The sequence below is a fragment of the Mandrillus leucophaeus genome, unplaced genomic scaffold (assembly GCF_000951045.1).
Source record: "Mandrillus leucophaeus isolate KB7577 unplaced genomic scaffold, Mleu.le_1.0 Scaffold706, whole genome shotgun sequence".
In the NCBI taxonomy this organism is placed as follows: domain Eukaryota; kingdom Metazoa; phylum Chordata; class Mammalia; order Primates; family Cercopithecidae; genus Mandrillus; species Mandrillus leucophaeus.
In genome coordinates this window covers 361795-383530 of record NW_012107653.1, presented here as the reverse complement: position 1 = coordinate 383530, position 21736 = coordinate 361795, and the positions used below count along the sequence as shown (strand labels likewise).

The 21736-nt window shown below is 45.9% G+C and overlaps 1 protein-coding gene across 2 annotated transcripts in view; it reads left to right on the top strand.

The window, feature by feature from the left end:
* DRP2 (dystrophin related protein 2) overlaps positions 1-21418 on the top strand; it is a 55823-nt gene extending 34405 nt beyond the window's left edge. For both annotated transcript variants that reach the window (XM_011964786.1, XM_011964787.1), the window contains 16 exons: positions 8-86; positions 2155-2215; positions 2524-2585; positions 4237-4311; positions 5236-5437; positions 5660-5745; positions 7608-7765; positions 8099-8265; positions 9781-9892; positions 11394-11530; positions 11828-11893; positions 12153-12218; positions 13092-13235; positions 15257-15494; positions 16979-17099; positions 17429-21418. In XM_011964786.1, coding sequence (XP_011820176.1) covers positions 8-86; positions 2155-2215; positions 2524-2585; positions 4237-4311; positions 5236-5437; positions 5660-5745; positions 7608-7765; positions 8099-8265; positions 9781-9892; positions 11394-11530; positions 11828-11893; positions 12153-12218; positions 13092-13235; positions 15257-15494; positions 16979-17099; positions 17429-17553 — 1899 coding nt within the window. In that variant the 3' untranslated portion in view covers positions 17554-21418. The remainder of the gene's footprint in view (positions 1-7; positions 87-2154; positions 2216-2523; positions 2586-4236; positions 4312-5235; positions 5438-5659; positions 5746-7607; positions 7766-8098; positions 8266-9780; positions 9893-11393; positions 11531-11827; positions 11894-12152; positions 12219-13091; positions 13236-15256; positions 15495-16978; positions 17100-17428) is intronic.
* Positions 21419-21736: the final 318 nt, after the last annotated feature.

Sequence of the window (21736 nt, the reverse complement as noted above, 5' to 3'; positions counted from 1 at the left end):
TCCATAGGCGTCAGTTAGTGAGAGGCTTAAGCAGCTCCAGGATGCCCACCGGGACTTTGGGCCTGGGTCACAGCACTTTCTCTCCTGTACGTGAACCAAACTGGACTCCACTTAGCAGAACCTCAGACATCTTCCTGGAGAGTCTATTGTTATCCCCTGGGGCCCTGGTGGGAGCCCAGTATACCTTGACACCCGAGAAGCAGTAAGGATAAAACAGTGTGGTATAGTGGTTAAAAGAACAGTCTCTCGGCTGGGCGTGGTGGCTCACGCCTATAATCCCAGCACTTTGGAAGGCTGAGGTGGGTGGATCACCTGAGGTCAGGAGTTCGAGACCAGCCTGGCCAACATGGCAAAACTCCATCTCTACTAAAAATACAAAAATTAGCTGGGTGTGGTGGTGGGCGCCTGTAATCCCAGCTACTTGGGAGGCCGAGGCAGGAGAATCGCTTGAACCCAGGAGATGGAAGTTGCAGCCGGGGCGACAAGAGTGAAACTCCGTCTCAAAAAAAGAAAAAAAAAAAAAAGAACAGTCTCTCAAATTGGAGAGATCTGGATCTGAGGCACAGCACCTCAACCTAATAGCTATGCAGGCTCAAAATTTAGAAAAATAGCTTACTGTTTTGGAACCTCAATTTTCCCATATGTAAAAAGAAGGAAAAATATTACCTAGCTCATCAGGTTATGGGAATTAAATGACTTTATTTTTTCAAAGATATTTATTGAGGGCCTTCTGTGAGCCAGATACTGCTCTAGGCACTGGGGCTGCATCAGTAAACAAAACACACAGAAATCCTTAGACAGCTTATATTCTAGCTGGGGAAACCAGACCACAAACAAATAAGTAAAATATATATAAGGTTACTTGGTGACAAGGGCTATGGAAAAAATTAAAGCAGGGAAGGCATGGATAGGGAGTGCTGGATTTAAGCGGGGAGGTGTTGCAATTTTGAACAGGGTGGTTAACAGAGGCCTCACTGAGAAGGTGGCAATTGAGCAGAGGTCTAAAGAAGGTGAAGGGTTGACCTGTGTGGATGATAACTGAGGGAAGAGCATACCAGACAGAGGGAACAGCATATTCCACACGCTTAAGGTAAGGATATGTCTGGAAAACAGCAAGGAGAGCAAAGTGCGGGGGAGTAGGGGAGGCTGGAGCATGTAAGGCCTTGTAGGCAATGGGAGGAACTTCAGATTTTATTCTCAATACAATGGAGAACGATTGGCATGGTTTGAGCCAAGGGATGGCATGATCTGCCTTATGTTTCAACAGAGTCAGGGTGTTGAGAAGAGACTACTGGGGAGCAACAGTGGGAACAGGGAGACCTATTTGAAGGTACATTGCAATAATCCAGGTGAAGGATTATGGTGGCCCAGACTGGGAGCTGGTGGTGGCCCAGACCAGGGGGCTGGTAGCAGTGGAGATGGTAAGAATATACAGACAGAAAAATGAGATATGCACACAAAGCAATGAGCATAATATCTGGCACATAGTAGGAGCTCAGTAAATGTTAACTGTGGTTAAAATTATTGCTATTATAATCATTGGCATACAGCTATACCTGCAGTCAGAGGACTCTTGTACCGAGGAAAACTGCAGTGAGCAAGCTGACCATGTAAACGGGGCCATTCCTTGAAGTTCAAAAGATAGACACAGGCAGAGAGAGGCATGAGTTTCCAGAGTTCCTCATGAGAGAGAGAGAAGTGGGCAGTACCATTACCCACAGTCCCACAGGACTGAGAAGCTTGACCTTCTAGGGGAAGAGCTTTGAACCCTAAGAGTAAAGTGGAGTCTACTTCATATCCACAAGAGTAATCCAGCTGCCTGCAGCTGATGGGTAGAAATGGCAGTCTGCTTAGGGAGAAGATTGTCAGGGTGGCCAAGGCCAAGTATTCCTGTTCATACCCTTGCCATATCTCTGGTATGTTAGGATATCGGTGACAGCCTCTTCTCTTTGCCTTGCCCTAACATCAGGGAGAGAAGCGTGTTCATTAGAACTCTTTGCCCCACCCTCAGAGGCTGTTAAGAGCTGGCAATGAAATTCAGACATCCCCTTTTGGGCTTGACCACCTCTTTGGGAGGATAGAGCAAGGGAGTAGCTGGGGGCCTTAAGAGCATTAGTGGCCATCTTTTTTTTTCTTTCTCTTCTCCTTTACCAGCCTCTGTCCAGGTTCCCTGGGAAAGAGCAATTTCACCCAATAAAGTTCCCTACTACATCAAGTGAGTGACCATCTGAATCAGAAGCGGGTCAGTCACCTGCCCACCCCCTCCCTCTCCTGCCTTTTTGCTACCTATCCTTGTCACTCTGTCTGTTGGGATTCCTCCATCCAGTTCGGGTTTTCTCCTACTCATCTCAAGATCTCAAGATTCTACTTGGGTAAAGGTGAACCCTTGGGCTTTGGCATCTTGGGTTCACCCTCGAATCCTGCAGCTTCTTGCATCCAACCTGTCACCGAGTGGTGTGCACACCTGTATGTGGGGTGGGTGGGTGGTATGGATGCTGGTGCTATTGATGCTATTGTTTGTAGCCACCAGGCTCAGACCACATGCTGGGACCATCCCAAGATGACAGAGTTATACCAAACCCTAGGTAAGAATGTGGGCTTCCTGTATACGGTGGGCATATACACAGCTGCCTTTGTCCTGTAATGTCCATCTACAGATGAATGGATAAAGAAAATGTGGCATATCCACATAGTGGAATATTCAGCCTTTAGAAAGAAGGAAATACTGCCATTTGAAACAATGTAAATGAACCAGGAGGGCATTGTGCTAAGTGAAATAATAAGCCAGAAACAAAAGGCAAATACTACATGATCTCATGTATATAAGGAATCTAAAATAGACAAACTCATAGAAGCAGAGAGTAGAATGGTGGCTGCCAGTGACTGAGGGGAGGGGAAAATGGGGAGATATTGGTCAAGAGTACAAAGAAGTATCAATTATGCAAGATGGATAAGTCCTAGAGATCTATGGTGCAGCATAGTACCTACAGTGAACAATACTGGATTGTATCGTTAAAAATTTGCTAAGAAGGTAGATCTTATGTTAAGTGTTTTTACGGAAAAAAACAATAAAGAGGGTAGTTGGAAGTTTTTGGAAGTGATGGATGTACTAGTGGCATAGATTGTGGTGACGGATTCATAGATGTATACTTGTCTCCAAACTCATCAACTTGTAGACATTGAATCTGTACAGCTTTTTGTATGTCAACTATAACTCAATAGAGTGGTTTTAAAAAGAATAGAAGAGAATCTCAGTCAATAAGCAGGTGGGAGAGGGAATGAGTGCCTCTTCATTTCTCCAACAGCCTGCCTTTCTTTTACCCTCTGCACCTTTCTCAACTGGAGGCTCTACATTCCCCTCTGGACCATTTTATCATTGGATTAGTGCATTATTCTTACAGATGTGAAGTCTGATTTGCTTTAAAAGACTGTCCAGGCTGTGATATGTGTGACTCTCATGTGCCTTATCTTTACCTGCTAAGAGAGACTCATCATTATGTTTGTTGCACATTTTATCCATGCCGATGCATGTGACTACAGTTCATTCTGTTTTACCACTGTAGAATGTTCCATTGTATATAGCACAGTTTCTTTATCCATTCTGCTGTTGACAGACACATGGGTCATTTCTTGTTTTGAGCTAATGAGGGCAGTGCTGCTGAGGAGTTTCTTGTATGTGTCTTCCAGTACATGTGTGCAAAGATTTCTGTGGGACATGTTTTTCAGTCTGCAGGTCATAACATCATTTCAGTGTGTTGTGACAAATATTTAAAAAATTGAAATAGACCAGGAAATATTAATATGCAACAGATCCTTAGCAAGAGTCATAGTTGATATTAATTTTGTTGTTTTCACTCTATCCAATCTAGTAAGGAATTGCTTCCTGAAATGTTTGATTTAGTTATTTTTACATATACACATGTATGCTATAAAATTAATTTCATACTGTAAGTCTTGATCAAAAAGCATTTGCAAGTCACTGCTCTGGGATATATAGCTGGCTGAGTGGTGGGATATATGACTGTTCCATTTTACTAGGTAATACCAAGTTGTTTTCAAAGATGATTGCGTCAGTTCACACTTTCACCATCAGTTCTCATTCATCACCATTCTTGTTGACACTTGCTATTGTCAGACTTCTATTTGTTGCCAGTCTGGTGGGTGTTAAATGGTATCTTGTTGCGCCTTTAACTTGAATTTTTCTGATCTGAGTGGGTCTCTCTCCATTCTTTGCAGCTGATCTGAACAACATTAAGTTCTCAGCTTATCGCACTGCCATGAAGCTCCGCAGAGTCCAGAAAGCCCTGCGCCGTACGTCTCCTGTTGTACTTCCCTATGACGTTCACCACCCCTCTCCTGTTCCTCATCTGTCTGCTGTTTCTCATTTTCATCTCACCTCGGCAGAAGTTGTTGATTGGCTTGGTGGAAACTCTCCAAAGCCTGCAATATGCTAGCTGTCAACTTCTGCTTTTCCCAGTTCCCTTCCACTCTCGCTAAGCCCCAGATGTGTTTCCAAATTAACCCCACTGTTATCCTCTTCCTTGACCCTTTCCCCATGCTCAGTATGTATAATCAAGCAACTGCTTTGTGACAGGAAGTACTGCAACCCATGATTTGCCATCTTGGGGTTATTGGATGTAGTAGTAAAACTGTTGAAGCAAATAGCAGTGGTTAGGGAACAGTGTTGCTGCAGATATAATACGCCTTCTGGCCTTTGTCAAAGACACTATTCATTCAGACTTCCTGGCTTAGGCATGTCTGGCTAGGCTGAGCCAGCATTTGGGGGTAATTAAGGTGTCCTCTTGATGTATGTCACATTTCCCCAACCATACCTGAGCCTTCATTGCTGGTGTCTAGGTTCTCAGAACAAATTTTATAGACAAACCTATTTGCAGTTGAAACTCATGTAAAGACAGGGAAACTCAAAATGGGATTTGATCCCCTGGGAGTTAGTACAACATAGGAGATGAGTTTACTTATGTCCCATCATCTTTTTGAAACTGATGTCAAAGAACATTGGATATAATAACATGTTGGGTTAATTTGAGGAACATTTTGCTGCCTTCTTCCTCCTTGGATGAGGGTCTTAGTAAAGGACAAGCTTGTATCATATTTGCAAATGATTGATCTGGAGATTGAGTCAAATTTGGTGATGCTGGTGGCTTTATCTCCTTATTTAATCCCTGGGGTTCTACTTTTGGCTATATTTTCTCTCTTCTCTTCTTTCCTTACCAGTGGACCTGGTAACTTTAACCACAGCCCTGGAAATCTTCAATGAGCATGATCTGCAGGCCAGTGAGCACGTGATGGATGTGGTGGAGGTCATTCACTGCCTGACTGCCTTATATGAACGTTTGGAGGAGGAAAGAGGCATCCTGGTCAACGTGCCACTCTGTGTGGACATGAGCCTCAACTGGCTCCTCAATGTTTTTGATAGGTAAGGGCTTTCAGCTCTGGAAGGCTCCAGGATAAAATTCAATGGGATATCTCAAGTGGGCCTAGTGGAAAGGTATTGCTCCCATAGTAGACTTGGACCCAACTCAGCTTGGGGCATGATTGGAACAGGGCCCTGCTGGGATCAACTTTGTGAGGGAAATGATTGCCAAGATGTTAACCCTTTACATACATCCATGTTCTCAGTCTCTTCTTTTAAACCTAGTGGTCGCAGCGGAAAGATGCGGGCATTGTCTTTTAAGACTGGCATTGCATGCTTGTGTGGCACGGAAGTGAAGGAAAAACTTCAGTGTGAGTATAACTCCAAAGTGTGGAGTGGTGTTGGGTAGAGGGAGAGGTGTTGTGGGGAGGAGGAAGGATGTAAGATAAACAGAAGGTACATCTTGTGACTCAGCAGAGGGCTACTTTGGCTACCTTGTGATGCTTCTTGGTTCACACTATTGCAAAGAACACATGACAGCCAAAGGACAAGATGGGCCTAAGGCCTATTACTATTCCCAGTGTCACTCCAACGGGCTTCATTCCTTCTGAACTGATGGAAGTGCTTAGTCAGGATCTGTGTTGGCATTTTGAGGTACCCAGGGCCCTGATGTTCTAGTTGCATTCCCCTGCGGCCTATTAGGCTTAGCCCTCTTCCAGTCTGAAGCTCAAGCCATGTCACTAGAGACTTCTTATATACACAGGCAGGGCACAGTCATCCCCAATATCTGGGAGGCGGACACTATGTTCTTCTGTAGTTTCTCACATCTTTGGCTTATAGTACCTTTGCTTTCCCCTCTGTCCTCCATCTTGTGTTCAGCATTTTGAACTTTTCAGTAGCAGCATGATTAGTTGTTGAGCCCTAGTGTGTGTTGACCACTCTGCTAAATGGGGTGAGTGCTAAGTTAAGTTAGACATTGTCCCTGCTTCCAATGATTTACAGTCCAGAGGAGGAGATGGAAGTACACAGAAAGCATTTTTTAGAAAGTACTGATGAGAATAATCCAAATGGCCAAGAATATATCCTATACAAATGACAGAAAAGAGACAGATGACAGCAGTCTGGAAAAACTTTACAGGGAAGAGAACGTTTCCAGACATGTCCATGGCTATGATATTATGTATTTCTCTCAACATTTCCTTGCGATGGGATGAACAGTGATTATTTATCATCAATTTAAAAGTAAGGAAACTGGGCTGGGCATGCTGGCTCATGCCTGTAATCCTAGCACTTTGGGAGGCCAAGGTGGGAGGATCACTTGAGCCCAGAAGTTCAAGTCCAGCCTAGACAACATAGTGAGACTCCATCTCTAATTTTAAAAAGTAAGGAAACTGCAGCATAGAGAGATTCACGACTTACCCATGATTCTACAACTAGTCAGTAATGGACCCAGAATTTGAACCTAGGCTCTCTGCCTTCTATTTCTGTGTGTTTTCTAAGCCTTAAGCGAGGTATGGAGCAGACAGAGAATAACCACTGGAGGAGGTTTGCTAAGGCTGGATTGGGATGTGAAAGGAAACAGCCATAGAAGGGCTTAAATAACCCATATACAAAGATAAGCATCATAGTAGATTCCACAATGACTTTGAGATAATTTTTAGATGATCAGATGTTTTGAATTAGCTTCTCTTTTTGGATTATGCATGCCAGTGTTTCCTTCCATTTGTGTGGACAATTGAGAGATTACTACAGTGTTAGACCACATAAACAGGACAGGGTATGGCAGCCTGACTGTGACTCATGTTCAGGTGCCCCTGAACCTGCACCCCCTCATCCTGCTTCTGGAAGAATCTGTTTTCCCAACAGTATCATATCTGTGTCTGGCACTGCTCTTACACACGGTGCACTCGATCTCTCTCTCTCTCTCTCTCTCTCTCTCTCTCTCTCTCTGTCTCTCTCCTGCTTTCACTTTCTGTCACTCTTTCTCTCTGTCTTCCCCTCCCCTTGATATTCTCTCTTTGTGTTGGCCTGATTTTTCTCTCTGAACTCAGAGAATGCTCTTTTTAGAACTCGACTTCTAGAAGGTCAGGGATAGACCTCTATGTAGTCCAGTTTCAAAAGTCATTAGTTCAGTCTGTGCTCTTTCCCCATTTTCCTTTTCTGCCCTTTCTCCTCACCATTCTCCGGCCATTCCTGTGTCGGGGCTGGCCATTCTTGACGGTGGGACCAGCAGACCTCTTCAGCCAAGTGGCCAACTCAGGCAGCCAGTGTGACCAGCGCCATCTTGGTGTCCTGCTTCATGAGGCCATTCAGGTGCCCCGTCAGCTGGGTGAAGTGGCAGCCTTTGGGGGCAGCAACGTGGAACCCAGTGTCCGTAGTTGCTTCCGTTTTGTGAGTAGGGAACTGGGGAGCGGGGGAGGGAAGGGAGGTTGTAGGAAGGGTGGGAAGAAGGGAAGGACTACGAGCTAGGCTTTTGATCTGAAGTATGCAGATGCAAGGGAGTTTATTGGGATGGAACAACAAGGCAGAAGGTTCTGGGGGCTCTAGAATCATAGTCCTGTTGGGGAGGGTGCCAGCTCAACTAGCACAGGGCAGAAGGTGAACATCTCTGGAGAACAGGCCAACCCAGCCCCTGCTGGTTCTCCTGCCCCTCTGAGGGCTGCCATTCTAGGGATAAGACACTTTGGGCCTCAATCATTCCCATTGGTCTTCTTGTTTCCCTAGAGCACTGGGAAACCAGTCATTGAAGCATCCCAGTTCCTGGAGTGGGTCAACCTGGAGCCCCAGTCCATGGTGTGGTTGGCTGTTCTGCATCGGGTCACCATTGCTGAGCAAGTGAAGCATCAGACCAAGTGCTCTATCTGTAGGCAGTGCCCCATCAAGGGGTTCAGGTAGGGAAAACAATACCTGCTGAGATTATAATAATAAATATTTCATGTGACATATAACTCAGATATTATAAAATAAAGTGTTACCTAATTATTATATAATTATAGCTAGTGTATTATACATTATTATATACTGTTATAATCCTTTCTATTGCAGAATATTTAATTGTTTTAAATGGGAAGTGAGGAAATATTTCATTTTAGTTGTATTATAAAGTATTACAGACCTACAAAAATGTATAGAAGAACATAGGTGTAAGAGCACCTATGTACTAAATGGTATGCCAGCAAATGTTTCACAACTTACTCTCTAAAAAGAAAAAAGGAAGCCTGATCTGTAGCATTTGCTAAATTCTGTGGTGTATATACTCCCACTGTGAATGACGTCAGACTATTTACAGGAGGTCTCTGAGCAGAGTCAGAAAGAGACACTCAGTTGCACACCATTTCATAATATGTCTGCCATGCAGATATAATAGATGTAAGTAATCTCAAGAGCATAGACAGTAGCAAAGTAATTAGGAAGTAATGAGTTTTGAGTGTTTATTACCTTTGTTTGTAGTATAATTTATTTAATTGTGAGTTTATATAATTTAATAATGACTAGATTTGACAACTGGCTTAGAAAACCCCTGAAATTTTAACAGCCAGCTGTCGTGAGCTGGTATGAGCTGGCCTCAGCACACCACAGTATATACCCATGACCAACTTAAGGAATAAAACATTATTGCAATACATTTGAGGTCTCCTTGATTATATTCCCCTCTTCCCCCACAAAGGTAACCACTATCCTGGATTAGACTTTCATCATAAAACACTCAACTTTTTACCTTTGTAAAGCACTAACACACAACTCTCCCTACCATCACCCTGCTTTTCATAAGATGAACAAATGAGGCACACAGCTAATTAGTGGTAGATCTAGACTAGATATTGGATCGTATGACTCCTCTAAGTCTAGGCATTTCACTGTCCTATGCTACAAGGTTGGGCAGTTCAGCCAGGCTTTGGAAGTAGATCTGAAGGGCTATTCTGTATTCTGCAATAATAGGTATATTATTATGAACAACCTTTGGAAATAACTTTTAGCCAACTTAGCCAAGGCTGGTAGAAAGAACTGCCTTCATATTGGAAGTGTAATTTCTCCGGTGTAGGTGGTGGTCCCTGGGAGCCTTGACCTGTTTGAGCCATCCTTGTTTAGAAGGCCATTTGATATAATGAGATATTTACCCCCGCTTCCCTCCTGTCTCCCTTAAACAAAGGTGGTGAGAATGCTATTTCCCACACTTCCTGGGAATCTGGCCTTATGATTTCATAGGGATTCGTGGTCTGTAGAATAAAGTTGTTCATCTGTTGAGAACTCAGCCACTGCTATGTATATGCTGTTGGGCATGTTATGGCTCCATGCCTCATTCATCCCCTTCTACTGTGTGTGTATATTTTAGTGTTAGAGGAACAGCAGGGTGGTCACTGTGGCATATTGGACTCTCTTTACTACTACATCTCCTCTCCCCCAAGGTACCGGAGTCTGAAGCAATTCAACGTTGACATCTGCCAAACCTGCTTCTTGACAGGCAGGGCCAGCAAAGGCAATAAGCTGCACTACCCCATCATGGAGTATTACACACCGGTATGAAGCCTCCAGGCTGGGTGGGCGGGTTAGGCAGCTCTCAGGTACTAGACCTTGATCCACTTTGCCCAGCATTGGCTCATAGTTTTCTGCTCTCCTGTCGGGAGTATTCTCCAAGGAGCTCTGGTGATTCACCAGTTTGGGGGATTCAGGCCTCTCTATTCTTCCAGAAGAGCTTCTCCCTCACCAGGCCTGGCCACAGCTGGCCCAGGACACTCTCAGCCATTTTAAGGGCACTCACTGTTTTACTGCAGAGAAAAGTCTCAGGAAAAAACAAAACAAAACAGACAAAGACAGAGAGAGCAAGGCAGTTCCAGGTGATTTGCCTTCCATTGCTCACTTGAGTTTTTCCTGGCTAGCTTCCTATATTGCTTCTGTACTGGGTCACTCAGTCTTTCCCTGATGCTTTGTCATTATTTCTACCCCTTCTAGTCAGTACCAAAGCTTATGCTCAAATTAATTACTCAGTCCCTTGGAGGGAAAAAAGAAAGGTATGTCCTTTACCTGGACCCCTAAACTCCACTTAGTTTTCCCTGGTAACCGTGTCCTCCATATCTGCCTTAGCCCAGTTCGGTCAGCATCCCTGAACTCCAGCCACAGAGTTGCTCCTGTGCTGTGTTTAAAACCCACAGCTCCATGCTTAGCTTCCAGCACTGACTCTGCTCCCTACTCATCTTTATCCTTTTCTGTCCCTGCAAATGCTCCCAAAGCCCTGATCATATCCCCAGCTCCGACCACTGCTCTCTCTCCCCCATTCTCTCTCCTGTTTTTCAACCTGATGCCCCACAATCCATCTGTCCAAGCTTTCATCTCTTCAAATCCTGTTGGCACAGAAATGTGTGGCCTGGTGAGAACAGGGACCATGCCCTTTACTTTTCGTTTATTATCATTTTAAAGAAAACATTAGAAAAGTCATACCTGGAAAACTGGCTGGATCTGGTAGACTGATAATCCTCTACCACCTGCTCATCCTCTACATCCTTAGAATTCATAGAAATGTGTTTTAAAAATTAACAAACATATGCTCATTATAAAATATTCAAATCATATAAAAGTGTTTAAAGTATAAAACAAAGGTTGGATGCCGTGGCTCACACCTGTAATCCCAACACTTTGAGAGGCTGAGGTAGGAGGATTTCTTGAGCCCAGGAGTTCAAGACTGGCCTTGGTAACACAGTGAGATCCCTGTCTCTACAATTTTTTTTTTTTTTTTTTTTTTTTTGCTTTTAGAGGAACTGAGGCAACTAATTTTTTTTAAGTATAAAATGAAAGTCCTCCTATCTCCTCACCCTGGCCCCCACCCCTCCAGTTCACTTCCAGAGGCAACCAGTGTTGAGAGTTTGGCATATATCCTCCCAGACCTTCTTCTAGGAGCAGGGTATGGTGGGCATGAGCAAGAGTGGATTACCCAGCAGGCTGTCTACTCTAGCAGAACAGCCACACCTGCCCAGTATATCTGGAAGCCATTAGGGTAAGTTCCTGTGCCCTGTGTTCTCCTCAGACCACATCCAGTGAGAACATGAGGGACTTTGCCACAACCTTAAAGAACAAATTCCGCTCCAAGCATTATTTCAGCAAACACCCTCAACGAGGTTATCTGCCTGTGCAATCAGTGCTGGAGGCTGACTACAGTGAGACGTGAGTACCGGTGGCTGAGCAGGGGCTGTGGGCAGCCTCACTGAGCCCGATCGTAGGCTGTGAAGGGGCTGAGTCCCAGGTGGTCTAGGAGAATGTTCCAAGGTAAATCCCACTAGTGATAGGGCAGTTCAGCTTGGGCCTGACCTGAACTCTGGCCTGAGAAGTAGACTGGAATCCAATCTTTGTATTTTGTTCCCATCAGCTCTTGCCCATGTCCATAATGTAGGGAGCAGGAGAGGGAGGAGGAAACAGGCTGCCCAGTCTTTGGTCCTCCGAGTCTTTGCTGCTTTCTTCTAGGCCGGCTTCTTCCCCGATGTTGCCACATGCCGACACGCACTCCCGAATTGAGCATTTTGCCAGCAGGTACCACCAGGTTTGGGGGAGGTGGGTGGGAGCTATTGTAGGAAGTCCGAGGGGAAAGGATCTTCAGTCAGGACAAGGAGAATGGAGTCAGGGCCAGGGGATGTGCAGAGTGGGGTGTGCAGCAGCCAACAAGGCCCAATATTTAGGAGTAGTTGGGGTAGCTCTCAAAGCCAATGATCCTGTTGTGAGATTAGAGTCCTTGAGATGGAAGCAGGCCCCACATCCTGTTTTCTCTCCTGCCTCTGCTCTTTATTCCTAGGCTTGCTGAGATGGAAAGTCAAAATTGCTCCTTCTTTAATGACAGCCTGTCCCCAGATGACAGCATGTGAGTTTCCACAGCTGCTTATTTGCCAGAAATAGCTCTCCTTGAGATCTTTGTGCCACTGTTTGGGAAGGGTATATCCTCCAGGGAATGGGGGTGTGTGGTGGTTAGGATCCTTAGCTCCCTAAGGAAGGAAGGCTGCTTTCTGGGCATGATGTTCAGTAAGAAAGGCAGTCTTCCCTCTATCAATCGACCTAGGAAATGAGTGATGTACTAGCTCCCTGCCATCTTTCCAAGTCCCTTCCTGTTGCAAGATCCCATCCATCTATACACAACTTTGAGGAACGAATAGTATGCCCTCCCTCATCTGAAGTTTCAGAAAGGAACCATTATCTTGTGGTCAAGATGCCAAAGCCCTATCTAGTGCTACACTAACTCTAGGAGACATCAGGGACTTGGCTGAAGTATAACAAGGGAACTCCCTGGTATGACAGCCCAGAGAAGGGGACTTGTGTCTCTAGGGAGGTCCCCACCCTGCTCAGAGATCCTGGGAGCTGCTGGCTACATGGATCAATCTGCCCTGACTGGGACTCAGATCCCTCTAGAGGAAGAGGAAACAAAGGAGGTTAGAGTGGGGGAATAGCACAGAAAGGGAAATGATTTGATCATTGTTTCCCAGGGGGCTGTAAGTAGAACCCAGAAACCTGCATCCTGAAAACACTCTCTCAGTACCCCCAACCACAACCTCTGCCTCCTTTGAACACTTTCATCCCTCTCAAGTCTCAATATACGTCCTTTCCCTCTCGATGTGACTTAGAAGTGAATCCTCCAGCATGCATTTCCTGGGGCCTGAGCTGAGAGCTGAGAACTTACGCCCTGAGTTGTTTCTCTGTTCAACAACTGGCCACCTACTCTGCTTTCCCCATACCCACGCAGAGACGAGGACCAGTACCTGCTGCGGCACTCCAGCCCCATCACAGACCGGGAACCAGCCTTTGGACAGCAGGCTCCATGCAGTGTGGCCACAGAAAGCAAGGGGGAGCTACAGAAAATCCTGGCCCACTTGGAAGATGAAAACCGGTGGGCATGATGATAGCAGAAATCTGTGTGGGTTCTTGAGGCAGACAGATTGAATTTAAGTTCAGGCACTTCTACATCCTAGCTGTCTGACCTTGAGCAAGTTACTTAAATTCTGTAATCCTCTATTTCCTTATCTGTAAAATGGGGATGATGATCATCAAACCTGCCTCCTAGGATCACTTGTGAAGACCAAATGAGATCAGGCATATAATGTGTTTGGCTCAGTGCCTGGCTTATAGTAAGGGTTCACTAAATGCTAGCTATTATAATAATTATTTGAATCCTTTTATTTATTTATTTATTTATTTATTTATTTATTTATTTGAGACAGAGTCTCACTCTGTTGCCCAGACTGGAGTGCAGTGTCGTGATCTCGGCTCACTGCAACTTCCGGCTCCTGAGTTCAAACGATTCTCATGCGTCAGCCTCCCGAGTAACTGGGACTATAGGCATGCACCACCATGCCTGGCTAATTTTTGGTATTTTTAGTAGAGATGGGGTTTCACCATGTTGGCCAGGCTGGTCTTGAACTCCTGACCTCAAGTGATCCGCCCACCCCGGCCTCCCAAAGTGCTGGGATTACGGGCATGATCCACTGTGCCCAGCCTGAATCCTTTTAATGTAACCCAAATTTTTCCAAGAACACACGAGATGCAAGCAGAGAGAATGCAGAGAGAAAACAGGAGAGGGTATGACATGTTCCTGCTCTCAGAGACCTTTCAATGTTGGAAGTGGAAAGAAATATGTATCACCTAGTAAAAGTATTCCAGAGGACAATGACACTACATAGAGCATTTGAGGTCTGGAAGAAGGATGGTGAAGAAGAATACAGGGAAGGTATGACTTTCCATAAAGTAAAGGTGGCAGCAGGGACCTAAGACGGGTCCAAGCCACTTGTGGGGCATGAAGTGGAATTCATAGTACCCCTCAGAGCAGTGCTTTGCAAACAGTAGTGCATAAGATAGTCACTTGGGAAGCTTGGCAAAATACAAATTCTAAGTCACAGGTGTGGGTGGGGTCTGAGTTTCTGCATTTCTCACTAGCTCCCAGTGGATGCCCATGCTGCTGTTCCACAGACCACACTTGGAGTAGCAAGTCTTTAGAACAGTGCTACTCAGAGTGTGAAGAGCAGACCAGGGCCAGTTTGTGACCAGTTTGTCACCAGTCCAAGAGCAATTTGACATTGCTATGATATTCAAGCACAGAATTAGTAGACTCATCTCATTGAATAGGGTAGAGACCAGTTTGAGTGTTGTTGAACTTGTGTGATGAATTGCACGTGGTGTGAGCTATGTACTAGTCATGTGCATTGGGACCACATACGGGTCCATAACAGAGTGAAAAAAAAAAAAAAACCCCTGAATTTTTACCATGAATCATTTGAGAAACACTGCCTTTGAGCAGCAGTCCGCAGGCCCTGGGAAACACTGGGCAGAGAGTGACTGTTCTGTTGCAAATAAAGAAAAAATGAACAAAGCCAAAAGTGATATCCCCAAAAGTAGGCCACCTGTTTGGAATTTGTTTTTTGTTTTTGTTTTTGTTTTTTGTTTTTTTGATGACACAGCATGGGTGTTCAAAGTGGGCCAAAGAGGAGGGTTGTGGAGAGAAGAGACAACACAGGTGGTCTCTTGTTTATGTTATGTTTTCCCTTGGAATCTAAACATCTAAATATGGAGTAGGTGAGTCAGTGGCCCTAATGCCTCCTTTGTTTGCAGACTGTGTTTCTGCCTGATTTTAAGGTCAGAATTAATCCCTAAAGCAGCACATCAAAGCCCTGAGACATTTCTTATGCAAAATGTCAACTTTCTCTGCTCTGAGGTCTCAGGATGGCAGAGTAAATGACATACGTGCTGGAGAGGAAGTGGATGTGGCCATTCAAGCAAGAGCACAACTGGGGATGGGGGTGAGGTGGAGTGGAAGAGCACAGGGATTGTTCACACCTAGGCCTGAGGGGATATCTGAAACCTGGACAGTCAGAGCCCTGTTAGATCCATAGGTCTTGGTGTCTCTCTCCATGACAGGATTCTCCAGGGAGAGCTGAGGCGCCTGAAGTGGCAGCATGAGGAGGCTGCTGAGGCACCCACTCTGGCTGACGGCTCCACTGAGGCAGCACCAGACCATTGCAATGAAGAGCTTCTGGCTGAGGCCCGTATCCTTCGGCAACACAAGAGCCGCCTGGAGACGCGCATGCAGATCCTCGAAGATCACAACAAGCAGCTAGAGTCCCAGCTGCAGCGTCTGAGGGAGCTTCTCCTGCAGGTGAGGCTGGTGACAGGAAAAGAGCCAGGGCGGCCTCTGAGCCCAGGGGAAGGGCTGGGGAGCTGAGGGCTGTGGCAAAGAAGACACAAGAGAGAGCTCCTTGGCAGTGGCTCTCAAGTAGCTTCCTGAAGAGAACTGGGCCTGCGGTTGTTGGGGGGTGGGGGAAAGAAGAGACTGGTATGGTCACATCTCCAGCCAACTCTCTTCCACCTACCTTCCATGCCACCCTGTGTGTCACTCTCCAGTCACTGTGGGTCCTGGGGCAGAGAGAAGACTTCTGAGGGCTTATTTCTTCACAACCCATTGGAATCCCATACTAAAAGAACAAACTTCAAGAATCATCTAAAACATTGATTTTTGCTAGTATGGTATTTGCTAGAAAGAAGTGGGTTTGGACAAGTTTGGCAAGAGAAAGATTTGTGCTATCTAAGGGTGTTTCTTGTTCCTTTTTGCACCTTTCATCTCTGACAGGCAGTGTGTGTGCTGTGGTATAGCACTGGAGTCAGGCAGCTCTGGGTTTGCATGTGGCTCTGCCAATTGACTGTGGGCTGTTTGGACAGTTGGTTAACCACTCTAAGCCCCAGTTTCCTCATCTATACAACAGAGGTGGTAACAGTACCAACTTCATAGAATTGTGGTGAACACAAAAGGAGATAATGCGTTTAAGGAATTTAGCTTGATACCAGGCATCTAGTACACCCTTCATAAATGTTACCTATTATTGTCATCATATGTAATGGAAAATACCACTCTTCTGCCTCTTCCCCAGATCCTCCAAGGAATGGCCTCTATGGATTCCTGGAGGTTTCTAACATATGCTATGTCATGAACCAAGAATCAGGTGTGAAACTACATTTCCAGAGAGAATTGTGTTCTAAATAGCTTATTTATATCTGAAATGACAGCAAGAGACCTTTAGGTACAATGCCATTCTTTCTTTCTTTCTTTCTTTCTTTCTTTCTTTTTGAGACAGAGCTTCGTTCTTGTTGCCCAGGCTGGAGTGTAATGGCTCGATCTTGGCTCACCGCAACCTCCGCCTCCTGGGTTCAAGCGATTCTCCTGCCTCAGTCTCCCAAGTAGCTGGGATTATAGGCATGGGCCACCATGCCTGGCTAATTTTGTATTTTTAGTAGAGACGGGGTTTCTCCATGTTGGTTAAGCTGACCTCAGGTGATCCACCCGCCTTGGCCTCCCAAAGTGCTGGGATTACAGGTGTGAGCCACTGCGCCTGGCCTACAATGCCATTCTTACAAGAACTGGGAGCCTTTGACACATGTTGTTAAAGGAAGAAGGTATGAGTAATTCAATATTCTAAGAAGTTTCCGAAAAGTGGAGGCCACTGTTTTAGGTAATACCAAAAGCTTCTTAAAGTCTAAGGGCAAAGGGATGGTATGAAGTCTCTCAGGTCCCTTCTAAGCTCAGGAGTCTGTCAAAGTAAGGTCAGGAAGGCAAAGTGACTTAAGTCATGCGTTACCTCTTGCTAGCCACCCACCGAATCAGATGGCAGTGGCTCTGCAGGCTCGTCCCTAGCTTCCTCTCCACAGCAGTCAGAAGGCAGTCACCCCCGGGAGAAGGGACAGACAACTCCAGACACCGAGGCTGCAGGTGAGTTCCCCTGGCCCTTCCCAGCCCCTTTCTCCATGGCTTTGTCCTGTCCTCGATTTCCTGCCCAAGGCTTTGCAGGGCTGGGACTGGTTTCTCCTCTTGGCTTTGTGCTTAAGGTCAGGGAAGATTGATTTACTGATTGATTAATTCATATGCTTATTCTACAAATAAATGTACATTGAGCACAACCTATGTACTAGGCGTTGTGCTGAGAAGATGCAAATGCTGTGGGCAGGTCTGCCCTTCAGCTGGCAGAACTCTATCTGGCCGCTTGGCCTCATAAAGGAGTCTCTAGTTCTCTTCTCAAATCTCTATTTTTTTTAACCCAGATGATGTGGGGTCAAAGAGCCAGGATGTCAGCCTGTGCTTGGAGGACATCATGGAGAAACTCCGTCATGCCTTCCCCAGTGTGCGAAGTTCTGATGTGACTGCCAACACCCTGCTGGCCTCTTGATGGAGCCAGATCCCTATCCTATAGTTCATTGTCCTCTCCTGGTTCCGGTCAAAGCCTTTCCTCAGCCTTCATCCAACCTTTCCAGTTTCCGCTGGCCCCACATTCCTCAACTAGTATTATTTGGGCTCTGGGCAGCAGCAGGGATCTGGTGGTATGTGAGGTGGGTGCGGGCAGTGATGGGAGAAGGGGAGGCATGATTCCTCTGCCTCTAGAAATGTTCCCTTTAATCTTCAAGGTTGAGGTCAGTCCTTTAAGTACCTTTCTGTTGCAGCTCAGGCAAATATCACTTGGCCATTCAGATGGGGAACAGAGAAGCTGCCTTGCAGAGCTAAGCGGTACCCGTTGGCCCCTCTTCCTTCTCCGTGGAATTATGGAGAGAGAGAAGCCTAATTACCCCAAGGTTCCAACATTATGAATCCACAGGGTTTACCCGTACTCTCTGGCACAACTCAGGGAGGCAAAAGGGTATCCCCGAGACACCTTCCCTGCCCCAAGTGCCCCTGAAAAAGTCTGGGCAGTATGTGTTCTATTACTTCAGCTCCAGGACAGATCGTTAGCCATCCTAATGCTACCTAGGTACTGGCTTCTCCTCAAATATCTTCATATTCTTTAGCCTCAGTCCCTGACAGACCTTCCTTAAGGGGAGAGCAGTTCATTCTGGTTCTTCCACGTTATATTTGGAAGCATTACGTCTATACTTCCGGGTTTAGATTTTTTTTTTTTTTTTTTTTTTTATTTTAACCCACAGCTTCCTATTTCTTAAAGTGCTCAGCATTTTGATAGACCTACTGGTTTGCAAGTTGCTCTGGAAACCCGGCTGAAGCCACCCTTTGCTCCTCTGAGTCTGTACTCACAGACCTGGGAACACAGTGGCAGCTTGCTAAGCAAGGGAGTGTTGCTTTCCTTGGGTGAGGAAGAGGAAGCCCACCTCAAGTCTGGAGTAGTATGACTGCCATCCAACACCCTTCCAGGCTGTGACCCTTCTAGCTCTCAGGCTGAATCAGGTGAGGTGGCTGATTGTCCCCAGCTAATCATAAGGCATTTGCAGCTGGCCACCCTGTGTAGTGGCCCCTCCATAGGAGCCACAGGCCACAAATCAGGAAGCTGGCCGCTTTCCACCCAGACAACAGCAAGGCCTTCCTGTGCCTAAAATTGTTCTTTCTAACTCTAGAAGGTGAATCCAATCCTCAAACTGAACTAACTCTTCCTAGGCGACGTATACCATGATCTCTTTATCCAGAAACTGTTCAGAATAGATAGCAGGGGTGGGGGAGTGGGCTTGGGAATGTTGAATAGATTCAGAGCCCACTTAGACAGCTTTCTACCAAGAGGAGCTTTATAACCTAGAGCCCTGCAGTTGACTTCATTTGCCTAAGTTTATATACATACATATCTATTCTACATATCTACTGTACATCAGTGCTCTCCTGGCCTCACTCACACATTAAATTCTAATACCTCTTGAAGTATTAATGTTCTGCCTTGCTCTTTGTTAGCCCCAGCCTCTGGTTGGAAAGATAGATGTATCCTGGCTGCTCCCCTAGGATATCTCTCTCCATTGATGTTTGGGGTGGGCTGTCCTCAAGACCAAAGCAACAGAAACCCGTGGTCACAGAGAATCTAACAGGAAGAGTCACTGTTCTCTTCACTCATTCCAAATCTTGTTCCCTTGAGACCTGGACCTTGGGTAAATTTTCCTGGGCTCCCCTAAATGGTTCAGGTGCCAGAATAGAGCAAATCCAAGCTCTGCCCACCCCATGCAGAAAAGGACAAACAAGCCTTTATTAGCCTTTGCCAGCTAAGACGTAGAGAACATTCCAGCTCTTATGATCTCGCTCAGGGCTAAAGAAAGCAACAGTCGCCACCACAGTCAGGAGGGAGTGATGGTTGGGGTGTTGTATTATAATCCAGCAGTGGGCCAGTGGGTAGAACTGCTAGGAACCTAGTTTGATCTGCCACAGGGGAGGCAGGGCAGCGGCTTGGGTCCAGAAGGTTTCGGTTGCCTCCTCCACCACAAAGCCACAGGTCCGGGGTGTCAGACTTCACAGCATAACATCTGCCTTAGTGTTCATGAGGTCTCTGGGCAGAAGAACTGGGTATCTGGATAGATGGTGAGCAGGTGGTAGGCAGGCATCAATCATAGAATCTGGGCATCAGTCAGAGTGGGAGCATATTTGTAGGAACTTAGATTGTGGGCAGGAATGTGGGACAGAGGGCTCGAGGACTTAGAGGCATATACCTGCCTAAGCCTTAGGTGGGTACATGTTATGGAGCAATTTTTTACCAGGAAAGTCCTGGAAAATCCTTTGTTATCCCCACCCCACCTGAGAGCTCTTGGGCTGCTGAGGGCCTGTGGCAACTGCAGTGGGCCAGGCATGGTAGAAAAGATGTAGATCTTGTTATGTAGGGTTTGTGTTGTAGGTGGACTGAAGCAGCAGGTCAGGAGTTGAATTCTCACTAAGGGGTCACTCACACTTTGTGGTCCTGTGTTTACCTTAATGCCTAAGGTGAGTATATTGTTCAAGGGTCAAGGGACAGTCACTGCAGTATGTGTGGGGAATTTTCCCACAGTAGAGTAAATGGATCCTTGGGTACTATGAATCCAACTTGGGATTGGATTTACCAAAATGTATTGTATGTCGTTAGACATCTTGTTGTGTATTAGTCTCCTAAGGGTGTTGTGCATGGCACTGTGTAGTTTCTAGCCCTACACTAGAAGGATGGTGAAGGGAGTTGCTAGGTTGGTAGCCTAAAGAAAACCTTCTGACTGTGGGATTAGCATCAATGATAAGGTATGTGAGCATTTGCTGGGGTTATTGTCAAATAGTATCAAAGAACAGTTAGGACTGAGAGGTGATTTCTTCTTGACAGAATTTGATAGAGGCCAAAAAGCCATTATGAGGATACCTCTGCTTCCAGTGACAGCATAGTGGATTCACATTGATTGGGCATTGTCATGGAAGGCTGACTAGCTGGAAGACATCAGGCTGTGCTATGCTTCCCTAGAGAGGACATGTACCCTTCCCTCCAGATTAGAAAGGCTAGAATCAAGACTCTCAAGTGCCCATTTTCTTCAAGGCCCAAAGTTGTGAAATATTTCCCTACAGAGAAATCTGTTTGAGTTTCTGGTGCTCCAGGAAATGGGTTGGCAAGACACAGAAATGAGAAAACCTGAGGCCAGGAAGAGGCCAATCCTAGGAGATGTTTTTCCTCCGGATTCATTTTAAGGAATACCTGTGCTTCCTGATGTGTGTGCTTAAGATTTGGGCTCCATATCCAGCATTTGAACTCACATTCTCAACGGCAGAGTCATGGCCTGTGGCATCATTTCAAGGCCAAAAATCCCATCCAATTTCTCTTCACATAGGTGACAGATAAGCAAGAAAGTAGCTATCTTAACTCGAGCAGTTCTGGGAAAAAAACTGGGGGCCTTATCCTGGGGATGTGGAGACTTAATTCTTCAGCTGTGTGGCTCCCGTGGGAACAAGGAACACTTTAGCTACTTCTTACTCTTTTAACACCAACTGCTGTGGGAGAAAGAAAGGCTCAAGGCCAGGGCTCAGCTCGCAGAGTCCATCTTCTCCCACAGCTGCCACATTTGAGAGGGGGCCTGCTGAATGCCCTTGCTGTCCTCTATGGCAGTGTTGAGGCCTGACCGAAGTCTGCTATGCTGCTTGCTGACTGCAAGAACTGGTCACAGGATGAAAATTGGGGAAAGGATTTGGGGGAGGTGACAAGGGTGGCATGGAAGTCTAGGGGACAAAGGGACAGGGTTGGGAACAAATTGGTTAACTTTGATTGCCACTCACTGTGGTGCCTTCCCCCTTTCCCTTGAATTCTGCTTTGAAAAGAATAAATTTGTACTTGTTTACTTTGGTTCCTCTGGTTATACTCTTTGAGTCCGATATTTCATATCTTTCCCTTATTTAGGGGTGGGAAGAGAGGGTAGACCAAGAAGCCACAGAAGTACTGTAAAACATAAGGCCACCAGATGAGTCCAACACCTATGGGACACAAAAAGACCTCCCCATTGGGCCCATCTGCCACTGTTACCCGGATTAGTCACTTCTCAACATCCTCCCAACCCTCCCCAAATTAGCTAGTTAGCGCCTTATGAGATGAGCTGTATGTAGCAATGGTTTCCAAATTTCATCCTCCTCAGTCTGAGGATTTTTCACCAGCC